At 42.7% G+C, this 25,545-nt stretch overlaps 2 protein-coding genes across 2 annotated transcripts in view; one reads left to right on the forward strand and one right to left on the reverse strand.

The window, feature by feature from the left end:
• tmem163a (transmembrane protein 163a) overlaps positions 1-20,932 on the reverse strand; it is a 27,704-nt gene extending 6,772 nt beyond the window's left edge. The window contains exons 1-2 of the mRNA XM_047047141.1: positions 20,459-20,932; positions 17,989-18,108 (exon numbers count right to left, since the gene is read on the reverse strand). Of these exons, the coding sequence (XP_046903097.1) occupies positions 17,989-18,108; positions 20,459-20,639 (301 nt within the window). The 5' untranslated portion in view covers positions 20,640-20,932. The remainder of the gene's footprint in view (positions 1-17,988; positions 18,109-20,458) is intronic.
• A 998-nt stretch (positions 20,933-21,930) lies between these two features.
• Positions 21,931-25,339, forward strand: acmsd (aminocarboxymuconate semialdehyde decarboxylase). Its single transcript, XM_047047271.1, has 10 exons — positions 21,931-22,108; positions 22,861-22,905; positions 23,507-23,603; positions 23,693-23,742; positions 23,871-24,107; positions 24,208-24,301; positions 24,476-24,571; positions 24,685-24,857; positions 25,045-25,143; positions 25,229-25,339. The coding sequence occupies exons 1-10, from the start codon at positions 22,052-22,054 to the stop codon at positions 25,289-25,291; spliced, it is 1,011 nt and encodes a 336-aa protein (XP_046903227.1). The 5' UTR covers positions 21,931-22,051; the 3' UTR covers positions 25,292-25,339.
• The last annotated feature ends 206 nt before the right edge of the window (positions 25,340-25,545 follow it).

Consider the following 25,545-nt stretch of genomic DNA (forward strand, 5'->3'; position numbering starts at 1 on the left):
GGAGTTTGTTTGTGTTAACTTCGGCTGGGCTTTCATCTCCTCCTCCTCTCTCTATTGTTTGATCGGCCTCTCCAAGTCTGTCACAGGAGCTGTTGTTTCCTATCCTCTCTCCTCTCAGCTTTCAAGACTAATTAAAATGTCTTTTAAAAGCAGAAGTACAGTTGAATGTCACCATGACAATGACGTGATGGGCTCTTGTACATCCATTGTACAGATCGTTGTATAATGTGTGAACAATGCGTCGACTAAAGTCCCAGACCACTGTACATCACCCACACATCCTTCTTTAGAGAACACGTCAGCAGGATCCTTCATGTCCACATAGACACGGTATCCTTTTGGCTGAGGTTTCCATGGAGGAGACCAGTGAAGCAGAGAAGTGGGTCAGGCAGTGTAAGCCTCTACGTGTGACTGTCTACATTCCTAGGGCTTGACGCTGCAGTAGGGTATGGAGAGGAACAGGGTATCAACCAGTGGAACGGGCCTTTCATCCTGTCAAAATGAGGAGTATCTCTGTACACACTGTCCATATCTACAGTATCTCCTGCTTATCTTCATGTGTGCTTTACAAGTCGACACAAAACGTATATCTACTGTTGTCTCTGTTCCATGAAAGGGAAGAGGAGTCGTCGCCACATTCAGTTTTATAACTGTCGGGTCATGTGTTGATTCAGCTCTGCATGTCTTCCCAAGGCAGCAGTTGTTGTGCTGCCTTGGGAAGAGCAGAGTGAGCCCTGCAGGAGATGACAAGGCTGGGTTGGATGATAAGACGCTCATAAAGGAGGAATTAGCTCTGCTGATGACAATACACATATATCTAACAGGGAGGCAAGTGTGGCGTTGTTGGCTGGGCGGCTGAGGGTGTGGGGGAAGGATTGTGTGTGTGTGTGGGGGGGGGGGGGGGGGGGGGGGGGGGGGGGCGGGGGGTTGGAGGTGAAGGGTGTGCTGGCCGAATAGTTTCTGTTACAAACGAAGGCACTTGTTATTGACGAGGACTCTTGTTTTCGGTGGTATAGATAATTGCACTGATCGATTCACCCAACTGTTTAACAACTGCTCTCCCAATCGTTCAGCTCTCCTCTGGAGAAGTGGAGTCATGCAGGCAGAGCCGCCTCACGGTTACCTTAGCTTCCTGTTTTGGGAAATAGGATTTTACTTGGCCCTCAAGAGCTGTAAACACCAGACTCTCACACTGTTTAGCAATGGTAATGACTTTGGCAAGGACTCTAGTGATCTGAGTGTTATGTAATCTCTGGTCAGATGCTGGCTTTGTTGGCAAGAGTGGAGGTTCTGTGCACAGGGACGCAAGTCGCAACGAACAAAAGTAACTGCAGTCTTTCTGGTTTCTGTGCTCAATTACAGCCATGAAATAACTGTAGACTCACTGTTTGGCTTCATCACTAAACTGTTTGATCCATCTGAGCTCAGGCAGCACCTTAGCACTAAGACCAGAGGCATTATGATTCCACTCACTCACTCACTGAACCACCTCCACTACCCTAGCTTTGATGGGGTTCTGTTATGAGTTTTCCTTGATCTGTAACAGCCTGTTTCCATCCATCCCAAAAGGAAACCAATCGATTCCGATCTAACAATAATTTAACTAATTTAACTAAACTAATTATCTATTGATCTGCATCAGGCCAGTTAACTGGAGTGCCACACGGAAATACCTAATTCCAAACCAAGTCTCCATTGGCTGCTTTGATAAATAGCTCTGGGAATCATTTGCACCTAACGAGAACTGTAATTACTTCCCCTCTCGCCCCCAGGGTGAGACGCAGATAGAAGGTAGGGTGTGAGATTACATTACTGGGCGGGTGAAAGTGGGGTGAGAGCGAGGATTGAGGTGGCGGAGACCATCCTCTGAGCAGGCAAGCTATGCAAGTCAATGATGCTGGGATCAATTCAGAGGACTCATCATAGATAATCTCCTTTCATATTGCCTCCCTCCTCCAGATGCGTGACAGATTGTCTAGATGCAGAGAGAGAGAATGGGAGAGAGAGGGTGAAGGGTGTTTCCGCATTCATTCGCACGATGTGTGGTGAGGTGGATTGATATAACTATAATTGAGTTTTCAAATGAAATTATGGCAAAGCAGCCAATCCAGTGGACACTCATGTAGACAGGCATGTAGATCCCAAAGTTTGATCAATAATTTGCAGTTTTGTGATGTCAGGGAGTATTTTTAAGTTTGTTAAGGAGCATTAATCCAGCTTTTACTCTTTGGTTGGTCTCCAGTCTGCGGCAGCTCATTAGAACTTAATGAACAGCTTTTAGATGGCCTTTGATTAGGTCTCAGAGCATCCATAACTTCCCCTAAACACATGCACACACACACATGCACACACACACATGCACACACAGCCTCACAGGGAGTCCAGTATAGAAGTATAACCATCCCAAATGGCTGCGCCCCACTGCTCAGCTGCAATATGTTGTGTTAAATAATTCAGGACCTACTGTTCTGTGCAGCAGTGGGCCGCTCCGGTTGAGTGCTCCCCTGTATAACACTCCGCTGGGCACAACTAGCTCTCCCCCCCCCATCCTCCTCCTCCAGCCCCCATCATCCTCCCTCCTCTACCCACATTCTCCTCCCTCTCCTACCCCCCATCCTTCTCCTCCTAGGCCCTATATCCTCTTATGCCCTCTGTTACAAACCCTCCCCCCAGGGACGGTGTGCCAGGGGCGGGAAAGGGGAACCCTGCTGACCCACACCCGTACAGTAGGAGGGTAGATGTACGAAGGGAACATGATGGTAGCATACGTGATGGGAGTGTAGACCCATGTGTGGTTTGCCTCTCCACTTTTCCCTTTCCAGGAATAAAATGAAATGTTTGTGTGTAGGCGCAAAAAGGAATAAATACTTTCTTTGACAAAGGGTAAATCATAGACGTACGAACGCAATCACAAAGTCACTAACAAAGGTGCAATAAAGGATCTCAAAAACACAAGGTCGTGGACAACACAGCTCTCCTGGGGTGTTGAGGAGAGGGGCCTTTGTAGGCAAAGTTGGGGGATGCTGATTGGTTGTTATAGAGAGGACAGGTGAGTGGTTAGCTGAGGGAACCAGAAGGGACCAATCAGGAATCAGGAAGCTTCTGCTAGCTCAAGTAGAAGACAAAAAGACGAGAGAAAACACAAAACGAAACACAAAGCCACACCCTCATCTCTTACAGTAACTTAATTCTGCCTTCAAACATTCAACTAGGGAGGACCCCTCTAAACTCCCTCCTCCCCCTTCCTCCACTCCCTCCAGTCTCCTCCCCCAACTGCCTTTCCCTTATTGATCCGACACCAGTGGGTCGATATGAGCTGTTAGAGAGGTGCCACCTGAGATGTGGCTTGGATGTTGTCACAGCAAAGCATATATACAGGCAGTGCCAGCTCCTAACTGGATTGTCTGAGTGCCTCACGACTTTTGGTGGACTACAAATGCTAATTAGCTGAAAGTTATCATCTGGTACGGTGCATCAAATAGTGACTTTTATATTTTAAATTGCAAATACTGCCTTTAAAATAAACCTAATAAATACAGACTGAGGGAGGCCACTGAGAATCAAAACAAGTCAACCGAGGGTACATGGCTTGTAAGCCCACAGAGTTGCTATGTTGCAATGTCTCCTGGGTAAATGTCTTGACATCAGTGGGGATCATCACGCTGTGTGTCATGAAGGACACCTCGGTGCTTCCTCCCTCTAAATGCCAGTGTTGGCATTAGGCCCAGCAGCATCTCCTTCACCTTCCCAGGGTCTGTTGTTGTTCACTACAATCACTGAGAGAAGCTCAGAGCAACCTTCTGAACATGAAATATCAACTCACCACTGATTCCTAATTAAATCCCAGAGGACTTTCTCCACTGTAACTGCAGACAGCCCTAAGCTTTAGCTTCATTCTTAGCAAAAAAACAACTTCTTTCTGCAAATCCGTAGAGTAAACTTTCAAATTGCCTGCACATTGCTGACTAGTTATACTGCATACCCCTTTGAAATGCATATTTGCATTACAGAGGATCTAGCAGTGAGGAACCGTTAAAGCTACAACTGATCTCATGTACATTGTACTGTGGGAGGGGGTTGGGTGTGCAGCGACATGACAACTGAAGAATTTAGGACAAATATGATGTAATTTACAGCCTTTTTTATGGCAGTCTTTTATTCTAGCATCAGCCACACAGGCAGACTTGGAGAAGGTAGTCAGTTTCAACATGAGTCATTAAGGATTCAGAGGAGGTTAATGTGGCTAAGGAGGCTGGTCTAGTGTTACCCCAGGGAAAGATTGTTCAAACAATTCCCTTGGGAATTACATTGTGAGTTGAAAAGGGTAAAGAGTACAGAATGCACAGTGTACACAACTAACACCGGCACAGGTTCAGGTACAGACAGACACTGGCACAGGTACACACAGTCAAGAACAATTCAATTCACACTCAAATCACATAGGCACTGTGAGGTAAATCTACTTAACATTAGGCCAAATAACTTTGCACCACTGTTTACTTAACCAATATTTACTTGTAAATCTTTAAGGACCATAAATTTCCCCTGGCATAAACTGCACAGCAGTAGCTTGAAATCAAACCGCTTAGACCTCATTATCCAGGCTCAGTCTGGGATAATTTGAGAAGTCTAGTAGTACAAAGTGGGAAATATAAAAGGTTGAAAGTTATCAGTGACACTTTCAGTTCAGTATTCTTTTTCAGTCTATTTTGGTTTGAGCTGAGATGCTCAAACAGCTAACATTGTCCTCGCATCCCCTTCAGCCTGTCCCTGTTCTGTCAGACCCTGTTGAAATGGTAGAGGCTCTCTCACTCCCTTGCTGTCTGTCTGTCTGTCTGTCTGTCTCACTGTCCCTCCTCTGCTGCAGTGCCTGACCACACAAGGCTCAGCTTCCAGACAGACAGATAAACAGACAGACAGCCATTTCACACTATAGAGAGGCAACAATCCTTGGAGAATGTTGGTGTGGTTTCGCCTGCCTGCCCTGGCCTGCCTGCCTGCTGTTTCCTGCCTGTTTCAGTACTCGCACAACTTGATGTCCCAATTATTTATGTTAAACAACCTCCTTGGTGTTTTTGGTTTTAATTACTTGGATAACAAGTACTATTTTGCTCATTGTACGCGTGTCTATGTGTGTGTTTTCTTCTTCCAGACTATTTGACCTTGTTTGGAACTGTTCAACCTGCTCGGAACGAAGGGTTGCACAATCAGATTTTCACACATTAGGCTGTGCCGCTGCTGTGTTAACTTGGCATTACTAACATGTAGAAGTCATGTGAATCAGCTTTGAAAAGGTTACTGATTATTATCCTGCAAAGAAAAGCTGGTTGGTTTCACTATATCTTCCTGGAGGTCAGAGGACAGTTTACAGGGCATTGATGCTCACAAGTCACAGCCACATTGTCGAAATCATCCTCGTTGTAATATGAGCTTTGTAGCTGTCAGTTACTTAAATAAGTGGGTTTCATCTGATCGATGGACAATCAGTTTTTCATCTGGCAAATAAGGCAGTTAGTTACACATTAGTTCAGTGACTCCGTTTGTCAGCCTTGGCAGAGCTGTACTGGTGACATCCAGGCTATCAATAAGATGTACACAGCCAGCTCTTGAGGCATGTCTGCGTGCTGCTGTTTATCGATGTAGCGACTTTTGTCTGGATGCAGCCTCTGGCGAGGCCAGCTGGCCCCTACATCCATCACTCCTGGACAACTGCATGGGAGAATAACACTGCTGCTGTATATCTACAATCTAGTTCTTTACACACGCGGGTAAAAACACAGGTATACAAAGGTACAGTCACACACACACACACACAAATGAAATCAGTCTCTGGTGGTACTGGTTGAGGTAACTGGACAAAGGAATGATTATTTTAACAATGATGGTACACAAGAGAGCAAACTGGGACAATGAATGCATCCGTCATACAAAGTGATCCACTTGTCCAGCCTTCGGAGCATGTTTGACCTTGGGAAGATGCTGATTAGAACAGCAGGGAGTAAACACAGGTGGACATTCATTTTCACTGCTTGTTAAAGCTGAAGAGAGCAACCTTTTGTTTTGTGGCTTACACAATAATCAATTCAAAGTTCTCTAAACGAGCATGTCGTTATTCTGATCCCACAATGCGTGGTGGTGAGAAGTTTTATAATGATGAGGTTTAAGGCAGCCTCTTGTATAATCAGACAAAGACTCATGGGGTCTACAGACGAAAGACTGCTTCTCACTAGGGGGTACGGGGTATCACTTCTGTCATAACAAACAAACTTGATTCTTTTCCAAGTATGGTTTTTAGGAAATCAAAGGAGTTGCAATAAATATGTTTTGATTCATTCTTTCTTTGATCTAACTAGGCTACACCAAATTAATATTTCAAGCCAAGACAGTGAACATGACATTTTCCTGAATAAATTATAACGGTATGTGAAAACTCAAGCACCTGAGCGTGTCTTTCACCTCTACAACAACGAGATGTGTTTGTACTGCCTGTTTCACCTTTGTCTCTCTAAAAATTGATTATCCATTCTTCCGAATTATGTGGTGCAAACAAGACTCATGGTACCTGCAGTGTGTTGTGTTGCATCTCTATGTCTGTCTGTCTGGGTTCTCAGATAAAGGCTTGGTTCCCACCAGATAAAACACATGAGAAGTGCAGTCAAGACCAGATCGGTAGAGCGTTCCACCAGTTTAGGTCATAACTAATCATTGCAGTGATATTAATGTGTGCCACTGTACCACAGGGACAATGATGAGGAGTGTGTCTGTAATCAAACACAACACAAACAAGGCTTGAGACATCGTTAATCAACACTAATTGTCTGATGTCAGTGGTACAGTGAGTCATCCATCATACCAGTCATCGGCAAGGCCTAATTAAACGCTCCCAGAGCAAGAGACAATGTATTTTCTTTCTCAGATAGTAATTCTATAAAACAACACCTCAGCAATTCACTCCTAACAGGTTGAAGAAACATACTAATGAGCTTTTATGATATGTTCAACAGTACTAGGACACAGGCTTTAAAAGCTGTAACATACAACCGAACAATTCCATAGGGCCATACAATGCTTGCTTTAGGTATGAAAAACATGATAGCTTGTCAAGGGCTTTAAATCAATGAGTCTTTCTGGGTAGTTATAACTGCAAGAAATCACATACGGTAAGAAAAACATTCAGTGCAAAGGTACTTCATGACATGATACTTTTTTGATGAAATCTGTGAAAAATAAATGTCTTATTTGTATCAAGTCATATTAAAGGATGTAATATAAGAAAATGGGATAGCTAACTGATAAGCAGAAGGCTGGATGAGTCAGATGTTCCCTTTCCTTGCTGCCAAGAGGGCCTAGCCCTCACAGCACTAGGGGGGGGCAAGTAATGGATGACTGCAGACAGAAAGCCTACCATTCACACCCCACAGCCACACCTCTCATGACAGCCTTGTTCCCCTCATTTCCTCCCCTGGCAACCGATAGAGGCATGGTGCCCTCTACCAACCAATAGGATGGCCAGCTCTTCCCCCTTCTAAAAACCTTTTACAACACTGATACATCACGGACTAATCCAAACTCTAAAAACAGGCAACTAAAAACTCACACTGTCAACCAACACCTAAAAAAACATTTCGTCCTTGCTGAAAAATTAATAGTCTCTGACTCAGTGCCCGAATCTATTTTGATTCTATTGTCGATTTTCAATGTCTCTGTGTCTCCTCCTTTAGAGGATGGAAAAAGGTGTGTCCTCTGAGGTCCCTCCAGTCTAGCAGCTACCGCCCTCACATCTCGACAAAAAAGACGGTGGAGGGGAGAAATGAGAGGATGTGATTGGACGAAAGTGAGAGCAGGGAGATGGATGGCTAACAAAGGAATTGAAACCATCAGTGCTGTCCAATATCATTTTCACACCAAAGTGTCGAGTTGTCTGTTTTAGTCGCTAGATTTATTTTTGGACAGAACTAAGTACGAACTACTGTCACATGAAGCTGAATCTTCTGCATTTTAGACTTCATGTGGCTTGTACACAGTACTCAAGTCTAGTTTTTAAATCCACCAAAATGAAATACTGGCCAGGGAGGAATTGCAAGCAACAATTGCTTCAGTGGAATAATACTAAAGTTGAGACCATCTAACACAAAAAAAACACAAGAATGCCGTATCTTGTTGTGGGCTGATCTTAGGGTGGTCATAATGTTGACAGTAAAACAAGCCATAGCTATCAATTCACTAAGTACCTCATAACATTTCACAAACTCATACATTTTAATGCATGGCAGTTGTCTAGACATAAGGCATAGATGTTGCAAGAGGTTTCTCATAAACAAATTATATAAATTCCAAAGGGAAGTGTTGGACTAATATTGTATACTTTTATTGCTTTTTATTGTGTGTATTTCACCTGTGTGAGACAGTGCAGCTCTGTGTTATTGAGTTCCCTCTGACCGAGACATGGCACAGACTGAAGGACCCTTGATGGTAAAGAAAAGGTAGCCCTGTGATTGCCTGTGAATTGAGTGCAAGTCAGATGTCTCAAGAGCAGTGTGTTCAAGAGCATGCTTTAATATATCCTGCTATGTATCCAAGAAATTCAGACAGAGCAGGAATACACTCGCTTTCAACCTTTCAGCTGCAAATTGATACAAGACAATCAATACTATATCAGAGTGGATATACTGAATCCATGCCACCACTATGTGACTTCTCACACATTTTACTCATCCCAATATACCTTTATATAACCAAAGAAATGACCATGATGGTTGTCTTGGCAGCTGCTCCAGTCCATTTAATGAGTCTCACTAACAATACCCCATTATTTTCACATAGATGGAAGAGGACTAAAGTCATAGTCAGATGATGAGGATGATGAATATTATCTTTGTCTCTCTCTTTACCCAAACCCTCTCCCCAAGAGCCTGCTCACAGTCTAGGATGACTTCTGTTAGGAAGCAGAAGATGATCAATCTGATGAAGGTCAGTGGTTACATACAGTACTGTGCGTTATGAATAAAGGACAGATTGCCTTCCCTCCTGATGCCAGTTAATGCACACTGTAATATATTTGCAAGGTAAGAAATTAGGTTGACACAAAGGACCAGGCTCCTTCATAATAGACAAATATGTTCTGTTCACTACATGAATGAAAATGTGACATTTCTCTGAGAATCTTATTTTTGTGAGATCTCTCTGCTGATAAAGACAGCACATTAGCTTCCCAGTGCACACCATTTATTTCAAAAGCAACAAAGATACCCAGTAATTGGATGAGTTTCATGTTGACGGTGGCAGTTTGTTTGTGTGCTCCAGACTGTTAATAAGTCTGCTCTTGCCCTCCGTGGAGGGACAGGGGAGGTGAGAAGAGTGGGTTCTGATCTGATGACGCAGCTGGTCTTGAGGGTGAGAGGTGAGAATAGCATCATGGATAAACTCACCAGATCTGGACTCAGAGGAGAGGGCAGAGCCCCAGCAGATATACCAGACAAGGCTGAGATATCCGGGCCACCTAAAGTGGGTGTGAAATTCTGCACATCCTCATCAGCTATGTGGGACATCGCACAACCACACACTACACAAACTCTCACAGATGCACGTGTAACACACACACATACATTCACACACATACACACCGCCCTCCCCTGTGGCACGTCCCGCATCACACCCTACACCCTCACTCTGTTTTCAGCATGGTAGGAATATAAATAGCTGGTGCTGATAAGAGCAAAGAAAATACTGGGATGATCTTCAACAGATGGATGAACAGAAGGGAAATATTTAATAATGAGCTCAAGTGAAAACGTTTGAGATGCCCACAAATATGGATTCTCATGCATTTCAAATGACCTGCGTAAAAACCTCAACTTCACCGAATCGGAGACACACATTTAAAGCTGCACTGGTACATGCTTCCACCTCAAAACACAGCTGACCAAGTGACAGTGACTCAGGCTGCTATTGTAAGACCACAGCTTTGTCTCCTGTTAGGAATACCACCCAGGGCCACGTGTGATACAACAGAGTCATAAGACCTGATTGGGCGAACAAACAAGTCGCTCGATCAGACAGTCAATCCGGTTAATCAGCTCATACTCAAATCCAGTCACAGGAGTTGAGGGCTGGGTCTCCATGGTCTCTTATTGATTCCTCCCATCCTCGCTCGTCCTCTGGAGGAGGAGGCGAGGAGAGAGGATTCAAGGTTTGCCATTGTTCAACCGTTGCCGGTTTCTGATGGTAAACGATGGGTAGCCTCTGCCTGACAACTCTGATAGGAAGGCACCGTGCAGGTGCACACTGTTGCCAAGGGGACCAGACGAGAGCACACATTGAAAATGGGGCCTTTGGCTCCCCGCCTCCGGCAGGAAGCTTACTCAACCTTTGCACACCTGCACCTTGACTAAATGTACAGAACACACACAGTACCTCTCGCTACGCTGGTCAATGGACTCAAACAAACACACATGCATGCTCGTACAAACGGGCATGTAGTGAGTGCAGTGGAGAACATTAGTGCCATGGGTTTGTTTTGTGTAAATTGATCTATTTTAGTCTGTGTAAGCTCTCTGAGTGTAACAGCACGGAAGAGTAAATTAGTGTGATGGTGAGATTAGCATGAGTGTGCTCTCAGAGTTCTTTTAGTGGGCAGTGGTTAGTAGTTTGGGATGAATTCTTACCCACAGACTCCCCAGATTAGACCTAATGTGACTAATCCCACAAGAAGTGTACATCAGGGGGTGGTATTAATGTAAATCTAAACCCAAGGCCTTACAACCAATGATCCATTTACTGAAGTATCAGATTAACAACTACTTACAACAAATACAACAAACAATAAAACACTGAGACAAAACGGTGCCATTATTCTACTACAATACGTGAACCTCCTTCTTTGTAACAAACTGTGCTTTATGTGGGACAAAAACCAATCCTTATAGCTGTAAAACAGGGATGGCCTGATTTGCAATGACGTGCTTCTATAGATTTACCAGGGGTAGGAGACACAAGGACCAAGGTGACAGAGACCACCCATGGACTTTAGGTTTCAGTCTCAAACTATATCCAGATACTACTTGTGTGTAGTAATGTCACTACTTATGACATCATTATTGATCTTGATTGATACATACAGTGCCCTCCAAAAGTATTGGAACAGTGAGGCGAATTCCTTTATTTTTGCTGTAGACTGAAAACATTTGGGCTTGACATCAAATAATGAACGTGAGACCAGAGATCAACGTTTCAGCTTTTATTTCCAGGTATTTACATCAGGATCTGATGCACAACTAAGAAAATATCACATTTTGTTTGAATCCACCCATTTGTCATGTGATCAAAAGTATTGGAACAGATATACTTAAAACATATTTAAGTGAATAAGACTTAATATTTAGTTGCAAATCCTTTGCTTTCAATAACTGCAGCAAGTCTGTGACCCATTGACGTCACCAAACTTTTGCATTCTTCCTTTTTGATGCTTTCCCAGGCTTTCACTGCAGCCTCTTTCAGTTGTTGTTTGTTTTGTGGGGTTCCTCCCTTCAGTCTCCTCTTAAGCAGGTAAAATGCATGCTCTATAGGGTTTAAGTCTGGAGATTGACTTGGCCAGTCTAATACCTTCCATTTCTTGCCCCTGATGAACTCCTTTGTTGTTTTGGCAGTGTGTTTTGGGTCGTTATCTTGCTGCATGATGAAGGCTCTGCCAATCAGTTTGGTTGCATCTTTCCTTAAATTGGCAGACAAAATGTTTCTGTAGACTTCCGAGTTCATTTTGCTGCTGCCATCATGTGTTACATCCTCAATGAAGATTAATGAGCCCGTCCCAGAAGAAGCCATGCAAGCCCAAGCCATGACATTACCTCCACCGTGTTTCACAGATGAGCTTGTGTGTTTGGGATCATGAGCAGTTCCTTTCTTTCTCCAAACTTTAGCCTTTCCATCACTTTGGTAAAAGTTAATCTTTGTCTCATCAGTCCATAAAACTTTGTCCCAGAATTTTTGAGGTTCATCTCTGTACTTTTTGGCAAATTCCAGCCTGGCCTTCCTATTCTTCTTGCTAATGAGTGGTTTGCATCTTCTGGTGTAGCCCTTGTACTTTTGTTCATGAAGTCTTCTGCGAACAGTAGATAGTGATACCTTCACTCCTGCCATCTGGAGGTTGTTGCTGATCTCACTAACAGTTGTTTTAGGGTCTTTCTTTACAGCTCTCACAATGTTTCTGTCATCAACTGCTGATGTTTTCCTTGGTCTACCTGTTCGACGTCTGTTACTTAGTACACCAGTAGTTTTCTTCTTCTTCAGGACATTCCAAATGGTTGTACTGGCTATGGCCAATGTTTCTGCAATGGCTCTGATTGATTTTCCATCTTCTCTAAGACTCACAATTGCTTGTTTTTCACCCAAAGACAGCGCTCTGGTTTTCATGTTGTTTTCACCTCTGAATACAGTCTGCATAGACAAAACCTATCTTACCCAATCTGAACCTGAGTGTAGACATTCAGTGGTATTTATTGATTGAATAATGTATGTAATAGGACACACCTGGGCAACAAAACACACCTGTCAGTCACATGTTCCAATACTTTTGCTCACGTGACAAATGGGTGGGTTCGAACAAAAAGGTGATATTTTCTAATTTGTGCATCAGATCCTGATGTAAATACCTGGAAATAAAAGCTGAAACGTTGATCTCTGGTTTCACATTCATCGTTTGATGTCAAGCCCAAATGTTTTCAGTCTACAGCAAAAATAAAGGAATTGGCCTCACTGTTCCAATACTTTTGGAGGGCACTGTAGATAATCACTTTCTAACTACTATCAGCTAAATGTTGACAGTAGCCACACCAAATCTCCCTCCGGAGCAATAAAGAACACATTAGGGGAAGGCTACAGCAGCGTGTAATGTGAGGGAGAGGGACGTTGCTGTGAATCTGGAGATCTCATAGAAAGAGTCACATGCCCAGTGTTCCATTCTGTGTGTCAGGATGGAGACTTGTCGCTTGTGAGATGAGGAAACACTGTTTAACGGTCAGAGACCTTGCACAATTCATCACACTTGTGTTATTGGAAAGACTCGAGTTTGATGGTCAGAGGCCCTTGTAATCAATAAACAAGACACACATACACACACAGCCATGCCTGTTGCCGGCTATCGTCTGCATTGTAAGGATGACTTGGCTGGTTGTTGTGTTGCTGTGTCATTGTGGCGTCATGGAGAGAGGAAAGTGTTTCGCATGACCCCTGGCAGGAGTCGTACTTCCTGTATCGGCCACTCATTGCTGTCCTGTTCTTTACACTGAGGATTTCTGACTTTGGGATCCATATAACATACTATACACATCACATCAAATCGCTGTGTATGAAAATGTTACATGTCCGGCAACATTCTAAACCTCAACAAGGGCATGTTCCATCGGGCATGCACAACCTCTCATTTCCATTGTTAAGCTCCCAAGAAATGTGGGAGAAAACCCATGACCAAACATAAAGTTACAGGTTGATTCCCTCTCAGCATTGTACACTGTTACAATACTGACAAGATGGGACCTTATGCACTCCAGGAATGTAGATGAGCAGACCAATGTCTATTGTGTGATTCCTTATCTAACTAAAATGGTCATTTCAATATCCTGAAGTGAAACAGTTCATTGACTTGTCCACATGATCCCCAACAGTGTATCTCAAGTTACGTTTGAAACATTTCATGAGTCCCACGTGAGAGTAGATTTCTAATAAGTAAATATCCTGTGAGAGACTTGGCTAGTGTCTTCAGTAATGTAGGAGTCAGAGACACTGGTATTGTTACTGGTGTGTCTTTCTACAGGGAGTAAGAGAAAGAACAGCGGTAGCTTATCTGTCAGCAGTCCAGTAATCTAGGCCAACCTAATAGAGACATATTCATTCATACAGCAGACTCAGGGGCTGCTGCATAAATGGCCATCTGAAAACCACAGCTATTGTGAGGAACATTGCTACCTTTATACGAAAATCACTCCTTGCAATATCTATTAAACGACAACAGTATAGCTACAATAAAGCATAAGAAATGGTCAATGATTGGCAAACACTTGAGCTTTTATGCTCCTTTCGACCTCAATCTCACACACACAAAGACACATGTTTCAGTAGGAAACTTGTGCGTCCAGACATGCCTCTGGACATGATACGATGGCAGTGATCGTCAGCTTGTAGAACAGAAAAAAACGAAAAGCGGTATCATGTTTCTCCTCAGTTAGCTCAGGGTGAGGCGTCACTTCAGACTTTGATCATGAGATCTGCTGCATCAGTCGGTCTTGTCCTCTCCACAGCAAAGAACTACAGCTGCAGCTGCAGGGAGAAGCTGCACTGCAGGCAGCTTCTAGGATCAGCTGCCTGCAGCTGCCTGTCTAGGATCAGCAAGGCTTACTCAGGCTTATTACTTGCACATCACGTCTGTGGGACATCCATTGCTTTCCATCCATTTTACTCCAATCATGATGAAAAACAACTGAGGGATGGGGCTTTTTATATACACTTCAGCATGGAATCCACCAGAATAACAAAGTAGTAGGTCAGTCAAGGGATGATGTCTGGTGTAGAAGCAGACCTTATGGAAGGACACACACTGTATGGTTGTTGTGAAGACACCCAGACGTTTTCCATAAAGTAGTTAATGTATAATGTTGTGATCAAGGTATTGCAGCTGATTGTAAATAACACTTAGATGTTATTATTATTAAGGAAAAATATCTGCATTTATGAAACATTTCAAATGCATTCCATTTTGTATACCAAAGCCTACTTGTCCATCATTTCCCACTGCTTGGCATTTACCAAAAGAAATAGGTTACAGGAATATACACGTATGAAAACAAGCATGAATAAATAAGCATGTGTTCCTCCCCGGAATAGACAGAGATTAAGAATGATCGAGAAAGAAAGAACAGGTGAGAGTGTTTTTCTTTTCAGCCTCCCAAAGAGTCTGTCACAGACAGCATTGTAATATTGACCACCGGTTGACAAGAGACATCAGTTAGAGAGACGAGAAAGGAAGAGATAGTTCCTTCTGTTATGGTCTGGTATTTCCTCCTTTGTGCCATGCTAAGCAGCTATTTCACCATAACTGTCACTTTCTATGTCACATCCTGTCAGAGAAAAAGCTATCTGTATAGATGTGTATCAAATTAAATAATAACACTGCAGCATAAACACATAACCATCTAAATTATTTCAAATATATATGTACAATCAACCAAAATTCTAACAACTTCAATACTTTGTCGACTATTTAGAATTGGAGACCAGCATCTTATTCATCCAGCATGCATAGAGTATATTGTAGACTGTCATGCTGAAGGGAGGACAGACTTAATGCTATCTGATCATCTGTAAGAGATGGATTGATATTCAGTCTCCACCACTCCTCTCTAAAAGCACTTGGGAGGTTGCTGTCTGCCTTAAGTGTGCTTATTCGATTTGAAGTTGACAGGAAACACAAAGGGAATGGAGTGAAGGGAAGAGGGGTAGTGGATGGAGGAGGAGGAGGAGGAGGAGGAGGGGTGGCGAAAGTAGAGGAGGAAGAGGTGGAGATGAGAAGCAGCAGCAGGAGGCTACAAGGTGCAAGGCGGGAGCGCCTGTCTGGTGGTTTGTGAGAGCTGGCTAATGTTTCATTTCAAAACAGGCAGACGGCTGTCGGACCAGGAAACACAACACCAGCGCACAAGACCTTGACATCTGGAACGGGCTGCCTCCTCCCATGATGATTTGGGCACATTTTGATGACAAAAAAATATGAAGCCAAAGGATGCTTGCTGTTTTGATGCTCATCAGACATTCAGTTCACAGATTGACAAACATTTGCCCACCTAACCATGGAGTTAGCATTTCCCCCCGTGTACACTCATGGTGCTCAACTGGATAAGCAATAAACCAAACTACAGAATGTTTATTTTTATCTTGTGTGCTTGTGTTAAGAGTGTAACTAGGCTAAAGCAAACTAATTAGACTGCTCTGAGAGATGGTAGCCTGGATGAGAGGATGGAGAGGAGGGCTCCTCTGGTCTCTCAGCTAGTCTTCCAGCCAAATTAGCTCCCTGCATGTTTCATGTGGGTTCATGGACCACGCTTTAAAAGTCCTCAGATGGGAGGTTTCGTTCTTTCCACCCCAGATCCCTCCCTTCCTCTCTTTTCTTCCACCCAAGCTCCTCACATGACAGCGAATGGGAACTGGCAGGGGGACAGATTGATCGAGCAGCAGCCTGTTTGTTACTGGGCCATGTCTACGACAGTGCTAAAGGGCCTTCATTCTCTCTGGAACCAGCCCCACTAGAGGAGGCTCTCTGAATATCGAGCAGCTTCGCTGAGGTCTGCTTAGCACGCAGAATACAAATGGTTCACATTAATGGTATTCTCTGCATAACGGAATACCTCATTTAATATTCAGTTAATGAGGTCTATTTCATTACTGCAGTGCGAGGGTGTGAGGTTTAACGGGTTACAGTGAAAAGATTTAACAAAGATATGCAGTAGGTAGATTGGGATGTTTATGACAGAGTGACTCTAAATCAAAACAGCATCTCATTTAAGATAACATTCAGATGTATGTTTGGCTCATTGACATTAACTTCAAATAAATTCCAAATGTCATGCTAATTGGTACCGCAATGGAATATAAATGAGGATTCTCTGTTTATTACTCTCTCTCTATGACAGACTCAAATTCTCTCGAATGTCTCGAATAACAACTCCCCCAAATGCACCACAGTCTGATGCGAACTACTAAGAAGAAGATACACACACACACACACAGAGAGAAAGACAAGGATAGCGACAGAGATAAAGATAGCTAGAGAGACAGGCAGAGAGAAGATTCTCTATAACTTGATAGTCCAGGTCGAGTTCTCTGCTTCGTGTTCCTCCCAGGCCTCCTCTCTATCTACCAGCCACATCTCCTGAAGACGATCTTAAACCATGCCCCATTTGGCCAGCTACTCTTCAAAAAGCGGGATCATGAAAGGAATCCAAACATTGGGTTGTATTGCGCTCCATACTCAATTGCACATTTCAGACTAAAGAAAAAGTCATCTCCAAATGGAAGAAAGACACTTTGTGAGATCCTATAAAGGGTGTCCTCTTGGGACAGAGCTTAAAAGGTTACAGGGCAGCTTAGCTACCGTTCACTGAAAAGTCAATCCTTCTAAGTGAATATGAAACACCAAAACAGTTGACCTGAACCTCTTCTAATCCACCGAAGGGGTGTAGAGAAGCAACAAAGTTCATGTCCTAAGAGAGAGGTCTATATTCTAGGAGCTCAGACGAAACGGATTGTCACACATCATTGTCCAATGTCTGTCTGTCTCTCTCTCTCTCTCTCTCTCATTATTCCTAGTATGTTATGTCAGAATGGGAAGCCCCTTCTCTGTCCTCTTCTAGAGGTTCCAGGCCTACAGTGATGTACCATCTCAAACCCAGGACAACCCTCCCTCCCCTCATTTGATCAATTATAAAACTGCAAACTTTGTAAAGAAAAAGAGAAAACATATATATATATATATTGCCAGATGGCTATTTTTTCTGAATTATTCGTACCACGGACAGAATATGTAGTTGGATTTATCATTTCATAGGGTTTTATGTGGGTAAATTATTTTTTAATATTTTGGCCTTTTGGGAGGGTTCAAGAGCCCCACTGATTTATTCATACCAGATCATACCCTTCAGTTCAGTGAGAACTAAAATGGGTTGCATTTCAACAAACCAGACATGCATCCGGCAATCACTGCATTTTGACCTGAGGCTACATCTAAGCCATAGTTATGAGGATATCAATGGAGGAGGACCACAAACCACTCCAAAACACATGCAAATCAGTGTCTCTAACAATGTAACATCCTCTGAGATGAACATTGAAGAACACTGCATCCTTGACCACAGTGGCCCCTTACGCAGTAGGTTTATCGGCCTCTTAAAGAAACAGATATTCATGTGTTGAATTCATGTGTTGACTGAAGAAGTGCTCTGTACTCACTGAAAGCTGCCACTGCCAGGATGAGGGTGACCACGATGGAGACCCAGGACACCCACAGGGCCTTCTTCCTGTAGCTCTGGGCCTCGTGGGGCTTCAGCCTCATGCTGCTCTCCAACAGACCTGGGATCAGGTGACACATCATATTAGTTCATGCTAGTGCGAAGAAGTAAGTCATACATCAGCAGTAAGTAATAAGAAGCCACAGGCTAAGACTCCCTCCTGAAGCATTCTGGGTTAGTTCCATGCCTCCTCCTCATGCAGCCAGAAAGGACCGGGCTGTTGAGGATCTAATTTAGCAGTCGACATGAGAAAGTATGAGGTGACACTCTGCAAGCTAGAAGGCAGTCATACCTAATTAGCTTGGCAAAACAGCTCTGTTAGACATGGCAGGGTAGACTAGTTCGCTGTAGTCTGTGATAGGGCTGAATTAAGTATGCTGCTAAGAGCAGTGCTGACAAATGGCACAATGATCGCCCAGGCAAGAAGGGAGAGAGAGAGAGAGAGAGAGAGAGAGAGAGAGAGAGAGAGAGAGAGAGAGAGAGAGAGAGAGAGAGAGAGAGAGAGAGAGGGAGAGAGGGAGAGAGGGAGGGAGGGAGGGAGAGATAATTGCCTTTGCCTATTTCTTAAGCCAAATGTTATCCTAGTCTTAATAGAAGGTGCCTATCGAAGATGTTGAAGTTTAGTGACAGATCTATGATCAGTATTTGAGGGGATTGCTAGCAGATTAGGTCAGGGCTCAAACAGGGATCAGATACACTGACCCAGGACCACCTAGACTGGCTGCATGATTGAGTGCTGTTAACAACGACCCCTGTTTGAGTCTCCCTAGGGATGAAAACAAGAACAGTCCAGGGGTCAAATCTGTCCACTATCTCACAATCTCTGGTCATCTTAAAAGTGGCCAGTGGAGAGAATAACATGCACCTATGAAGTTCAGCAATACTTATTTAGTAGGGAATTTTGCACGAATTATATATGAATACATCTATAATTTTATTTTGTTTGGCTGATGTAAATGTGTGAAGTGTATAATGTGATGCTGTTACTTTTCTATTTAAATATAAGTGTAAATATAATATTTCATTGGATTGTGTTTTCCATGAGTGAGCCTTTGTAAGGTTTGGGGGTAGGGGGCGGAGGGGAAGTGAGGGAGAAGAGAATGCAGCCTTGCTCAACTCACATGTCTAGGATCAGCAGTGAGAGCATGTGCTCTACCCCCACTACACACACACACACACACACACACACACACACACACACACACACACACACACACACACACACACACACACACACACACACACACACACGCACACACACACCCCTCCACACACATAAACATACACACACAAAAAAACACTGGTTAAATGAATAATAATAATAATCTATTCACCCTGAAATTGTATTCTTTCTCAAAGTATCCTGAATGCCAGCACTCAATTAAAAGCACAAATTATTCAAAACCTTGAATTGATTGCATAAGGTTATTCCGGGTAACAGATGCGTAGGGTGATGAACTTTACCAGAAATCTACAGTGGTGGAATGACTGGGACATCTCATGACATTTCGGTGTCAGCACCAACCAACATGGAAAGATGGCTGGCCTGTTTGTCTCTGGCATACTACAGTATGTTTTTGGAGAAACCTATTAAAACGACTGCAGTGATCTGTGAAAATCTACAATCTAGAACAGTCTATAACTGAAGCTGACGGAGATGGAGGCAGCAGCATATTTGGGTGGGTTGAGGTGGGGGGGGGGGGGGGGCAAATCAGGGCTTTTGAATGCAGACTCCTTTTTAATCAAAAAAATAACATTTCGTCCAATGTGTGTTAGCCTCTTGCTTATTTATAAACCAATTTTTGTTCAGTATTTTAAGTCTCGTACTACTGAAAACAAGTCTGTCTAGAGACACCCGCTCGGTCGGACTCATGCCAGTGAAATACAGATCCAAGAAAAGCATAATATCAGTCAACAACTGGACATGGAGGAACATTGAGTCGATGACTAAAAGGATTACAAGGGTAGGTTAAGATAAATGTTCATATCCATGCAGGAATGTTTAGCACTTGATCTTTGCATTCTATGGAGGGATAAAGCAGGAACATGACTACAACTTGTGAGAGAGATCACATGTAGTGAAAATAAAACATGTACCGTTTAATCTAGTGGATTTTGGACCTGGGGATTTGCATCCCTTGAAAAGATTTATAGGCAACAGAAACAACTTATTTCAGTGCCACAACATCTGACAGGGACTAATAAAATACAACTAAAACGAATACAAGTTATAAAACGTAGTTATAGTATGTTGTAGACTGTGTGTTTATTATGTTGGTCGATAAATATTCCAAATTGCTTAGTGAGGGATTTATACAGATGATCAAAACTTTCAAAAATGTGCAATTTGTAAAAAAAACAACAACAAAAACAGCCTTAACACAATAACAAAAATGTTATGCCTGAAATACCTTGACCTTCAACACTGTCGGTGATTTTCATCTCTTGGTCCCGGTCCATTCCAAAAGGATCGGCTTGACTCGGTCTTTTGGATAGATTGCCATCCGGAGCGCACTGTCCGTTTCGCACAGCTGAGGGATCTACAATTGTGAGGTCCGGGACCGGATAGTCTTGAGCAGCTGGGTCGGTCATTGTAGTTTAGTTTTTAGGTCAGTATCCTTGCAAAATAAATGTCACAACGGAGTGCCAAGGCCAGCCATCCAGGGCGCGAATGCCACCGGTGTTGACTCGCAGAGGGGAGGCAAGAAGATTTAGATCAATGTTATCTCACCAGCATCCGCAGCAGAGCTCCTTTTCGATGACAGCTTTCTACTAGTACGGAATGGGTTGCAGGAGTAGCAGCTTTTGAGACCACTTTGATTTGTTTCACTTCACTACTGTTGGTAATTGAGAGATTCAAACTGCGATGCGATGTTTTCGTCAATGGGAGGCGGTGGCACTAGTCCCCCCTCCCTTTACACTCTCGCCGTCTCGCGCATCATAGGCCTTTAGCAGAATGTTTTGAATTAATTATATTCTGATTCTGAAAATCACTTTCGTTCGAATTTCGAAAAGAATTTCGTTCTTTTGTTTAAACTTTCCACCAAAAATCCAAAAATGGTTGACACTTCGGCAACTGAAAAACACACAGGTCTATTCCATTAATTTAAATGAGGAGAACACTTTATTCAATTATTGGCTTTCAATCTGATTCACAACATAGCATTATCTTTCAACTCGTCATAATTTTTAAACAAGAAAATGTGGCTTTATTTATGGCTTTCATGCATGCCCTGTCGTTTTAGATGGCACAAAATAGCCCCTTTTGTTTATGTAACATATTTGAATGGGATGACCTTTTTACGTTATCTTGAACTTAAATTAGACATATAGTGGACGTCACCTCACAAAAAGGCGTTGTTATATCACAAGACCACCAGGTGTCGTTATTAACATGGGGGGTAGAAAGTATTTTCGTTACCTTACCTTGCAATGAACCTCTGTAGTATGTCTTAAATGTAGCCTATGACCAGATTGGATATGCCTTGTTTTAGTTTACGTGTTCATTGACCATAAATACAGACAACTGGGCCTCTACTTTAGTCATAATGATAGAAAAAATACCTATTTTCATTTTAGCACCACAAACAATGTCTTGCAATTGTAAGCTTGTTTCTTGACAGTGTAATGCACCATATATGAATTGTTACTAAAACTGCTGGCGGAATAATGCTGATTCAGAATGGGCTACTGAGTATATTAAGGAGGGAGAATGGGTAGCCTACATCATCATATTTTAGTCTTCAGTTGTGTAAGCCACATTTACACAAACTAGACTGAGTTATTCATGGAAGATACGTTTTTATAATGGCGCCGCAGGTGACTCAGAAGGTGTATTTTGCCCTTTGTGCACAATATCATTCTTCTGCTGCTATTGGTTTGCTCCCGGGGGCAGAACTGTGGGGCGGAGAAAAAGACCAACTCGCGTGCGTAAACAATATTTTTGACAGTGGACGATTAGTGTGGAAACAATTCTTAAAGGGCTATCTTTCATTCAGGTCAGGATGAAGATTGATATTCATAATCACATTTTGCCAAAGGAATGGCCTAATCTAAAAGAGGTAGGTTAAAAGAATGGTTAACCTGTGGGCCTACCTGATTCTTCGTTTGCGTCATTACGCATAGTTGCAGGTGACGGACAGCACCCTCATAGCAATCCTCAGTGCATTTTATTTGAAGTGCTGAGATGACAATATAAGGAATAATTCAGGTTTAATGGTATAATGGCTATGCAACCCTCCTATAAGGGCAAGTTAATTTGACATTTAGTACAGTGAGTTACTTTGGAAGTGGTGTAAAGGGTTTTTACCACCCTATAAATCAACTGTATGCTTTGCTAAACAAGAATCAATAGCTGGCAATGACCTCATTGATTCGAGCCAGGCCCTTAGTCTAAAGGCCTGCTCTTGGATAATCATTTCCCATGTTCACTGTGGCTCCGGTGGAAGGGGACATATTGTGTAGACAGACGGCTATGGTGGACAAGCTCACCTAACAAAGCCTTCACCATTCGACCAAGTCGAATGTCTAAGTCATAGTCTGAAGGTTTGAGATAGGAAGTTTCAAAATAAATGCTGTTCCCAACCACTACTGTCTGCTGAGCCTGAAGTATGTAAGATTGTAGGCCACCTCCATTCATACAGAGCATGAAGATGTTACAAACATTTATAAATAGATGAAGATCATGATTGTTGTTGTTGTGATTTAATTACATACATAACACCAAGCAGATACTTTCAATTGTAATTACAGTAAGTGACAAGATATACATAGTGCATAGTATCTCATCTATCAAACACACTGTGTGTTTCAGAGGTATGGATATGATGGGTTCATTCAACTTCATCATCACTGTAAGGTGAGTGTCTTGCTGGTTTCACAGGTCTATAGTTCAGACAAATTAATTGAGACAGTCCTGCCTTATGGCGCCCCCATGTGGAAAGTGAGTAAGCAACGCAAAAGCATTGTTTTTGGCTTGGGTCAATATAGAACTGAATACCATACTTTTACTGAGTTGTGTGTGTGTGTGTGTGTGTTTGTGTGTGATCCGGATGTGTTCTATGGGTGTGAATGTTTAAGCCTGCATGAACATGTCGCATAGACTGCAGGGTCTGCCTGGGCCTTGCTGTGCGAGCAGCTGTAGAAACCAGCGTGGTGTACTGATAAGCAGAACAGGCTATTTCAAACGAGCCAGAACACTATGGGCTTGGGCATCTGCCTGGGCAGTGAAACCATTGGCATCAGCAACTGCATGGATGGACATATGCTTGCCTACACTCTAAGCACACACTCTGACGTGCATCTTTGACATTCTGAAGTCATTCACAAATTATTTGAACCTATGAAATATCACACTTTGAGCATTCTGTAACCATCATGTCACCAATTGCAAAAGTGATTTTAGTTTCCTCAGGCTGAAAATGTTGTGTGGTAGTACATACAACTTTATACCCTCTCAGGGGGAGGCCCAAATGATGAAGGATGGGAAGTTGTTTCGTGTAATCCAGGAGAACTGCTGGGATGCAGAAGCACGCATACGAGACATGGATCAACATGGTAGAATGCTGGTCACATTTTGAAGTTTGATTTGACTTGGAAAATGTAACACAGCAGACGTGGGATGTGACCTTTTCCCTGTAATTTAGGAGTGACTGTTCAAGCCCTGTCTACTGTCCCAGTCATGTTCAACTACTGGGTACGTGTGTATCATGGAGCAAGGATTCTTTGACATTCAGAGAAATGAATAGTTTGTGCCCACTCTACCACCTAATATATGTCTCTATCCCCACAACACATTGTTGTTTTCCATCCTGGCTTTTATAGGCCAAACCACATGATACTCTAGACCTGTGTGGCATCTTGAATGATGACCTAGCACAGACAGTCCGGAGGCATCCACGCCGTTTTGTGGGCCTGGGTACCTTGCCGATGCAGGCACCTGACCTGGCAGTCCTGGAGATGAAGCGCTGTGTGAAGGAGCTGGGCTTCCCTGGGGTGCAGATTGGCTCTCACGTCAACACCTGGGACCTCAATGCTCCTGAACTTTACCCTGTCTTTGCTGTAAGGGAATACTGTTTCACGGCAGACAGACTTTTTTGTTTAATCAGTGTTTAGAGAAAAAAAGAGATTGCATTTGTTTCTCTGTCTCTCTTCCAAACAGGCGGCAGAGGAATTAAACTGCTCCCTGTTTATTCATCCATGGGATATGCAGGTAGATGAGAGAATGGCCAAGTATTGGCTTCCGTGGCTTGTAGGTGAGTGTAAGGAATAACAAGAAATGCAATTGATTATGCTTTTGAATAACTTAGGTAAGATTCAAACCGTGGTCTTCTATTTGAGAATGCTGCACAAACTCATAACCTTGTACATTATTGTAATTGTAAGATTGTAGGGTATTTGAATGTTCTCCACTTCACAATTCACTATAGGCATGCCTTCAGAGACTACAATGGCAATTTGCTCAATGATATTTGGAGGCATCTTTGAAAGGTTCCCTAAACTGAAAGTCTGCTTTGCTCATGGTGGTATGTTGAACACTTTATGCATTAAGTGAAATTATTCTCTTTTGACATTCCTATAGCATTGTGAAGTCTCACTTGGTTTGTTTGTCTGTCTGTTTGTTTGATGACATCCCAAGGTGGTTCTTTCGCGTTCACTGTTGGCAGAATTGAACATGGGTTTCAGGTGCGCCCTGATCTATGTGCTGTGGACAACAAAATCAGCCCCCGCAAATACCTCGGCTCCTTCTACACAGATTCCTTAGTGCATGACCCCATCTCCCTTAAACTTCTGATGGATGTGATTGGAAAAGTAAGCAAGATTTTCTCTTGTAATCTTTTGATCCATATTTCATACCATAATGTATATAGTTACGTTTTGGGGATTAAGCTACACAGTATGGCTGCCAAATGAATAATTTAACTAAATTAATATCAGGCATCTGTAACCTTGAGTTTGTTTCTGTGACTTGACTTTTTCTTTTCATTTAAACTCAAAGGATAAAGTGATGTTAGGAACAGACTATCCTTTTCCTCTTGGTGAGCTGCAGCCAGGATCACTAATTGAGTCTATGGATGAGTTTGATGTTTCTTTAAAGGTAATCATTTAATAGTAAGCATTGTCTTTTATCTTCTGATGGTTGAGCTGGGTTGCCATAAAATGCACTTGTGTTTCCTTTGCAGGATAAACTTCTTGCAGGCAATGCATTGGACTTTTTGGGAATTAAAAGAGATCAGTTTGAATGATTTGTAAAATATACATTCCAGATGATGAATATCAATAAAATATTTGCATGTGTAATGACACAGATAAAAGAGTGTGATTGTGGTATTGTTGATCAAATTAAGGGTAATGATTAAAAATACAGTCTATGCCGCGAACAGGGGCAATCAAACGGAACTAGGGTTGCCAGGTTAAAAGATTACCACCGCACGTTCATATTTTGTCTTGACTACAAAGCACGTGAGAAATATAATGTTTTGATGTAAAGCAACTTCAA

Source organism: Hypomesus transpacificus, chromosome 23 (assembly GCF_021917145.1).
Source record: "Hypomesus transpacificus isolate Combined female chromosome 23, fHypTra1, whole genome shotgun sequence".
Classification (NCBI taxonomy): Eukaryota; Metazoa; Chordata; class Actinopteri; order Osmeriformes; family Osmeridae; genus Hypomesus; species Hypomesus transpacificus.

Bases quoted from the DNA above. Each gene is read 5' to 3' on its own strand.
- acmsd (XM_047047271.1), top strand. From the start codon at position 22,052: ATGAAGATTGATATTCATAATCACATTTTGCCAAAGGAATGGCCTAAT. The intron at 22,906-23,506 runs GTGAGTGTCTTG...ATACCCTCTCAG, and splicing joins AACTTCATCATCACTGTAAG to GGGGAGGCCCAAATGATGAA. The intron at 25,144-25,228 runs GTAATCATTTAA...TTTCCTTTGCAG, and splicing joins AGTTTGATGTTTCTTTAAAG to GATAAACTTCTTGCAGGCAA.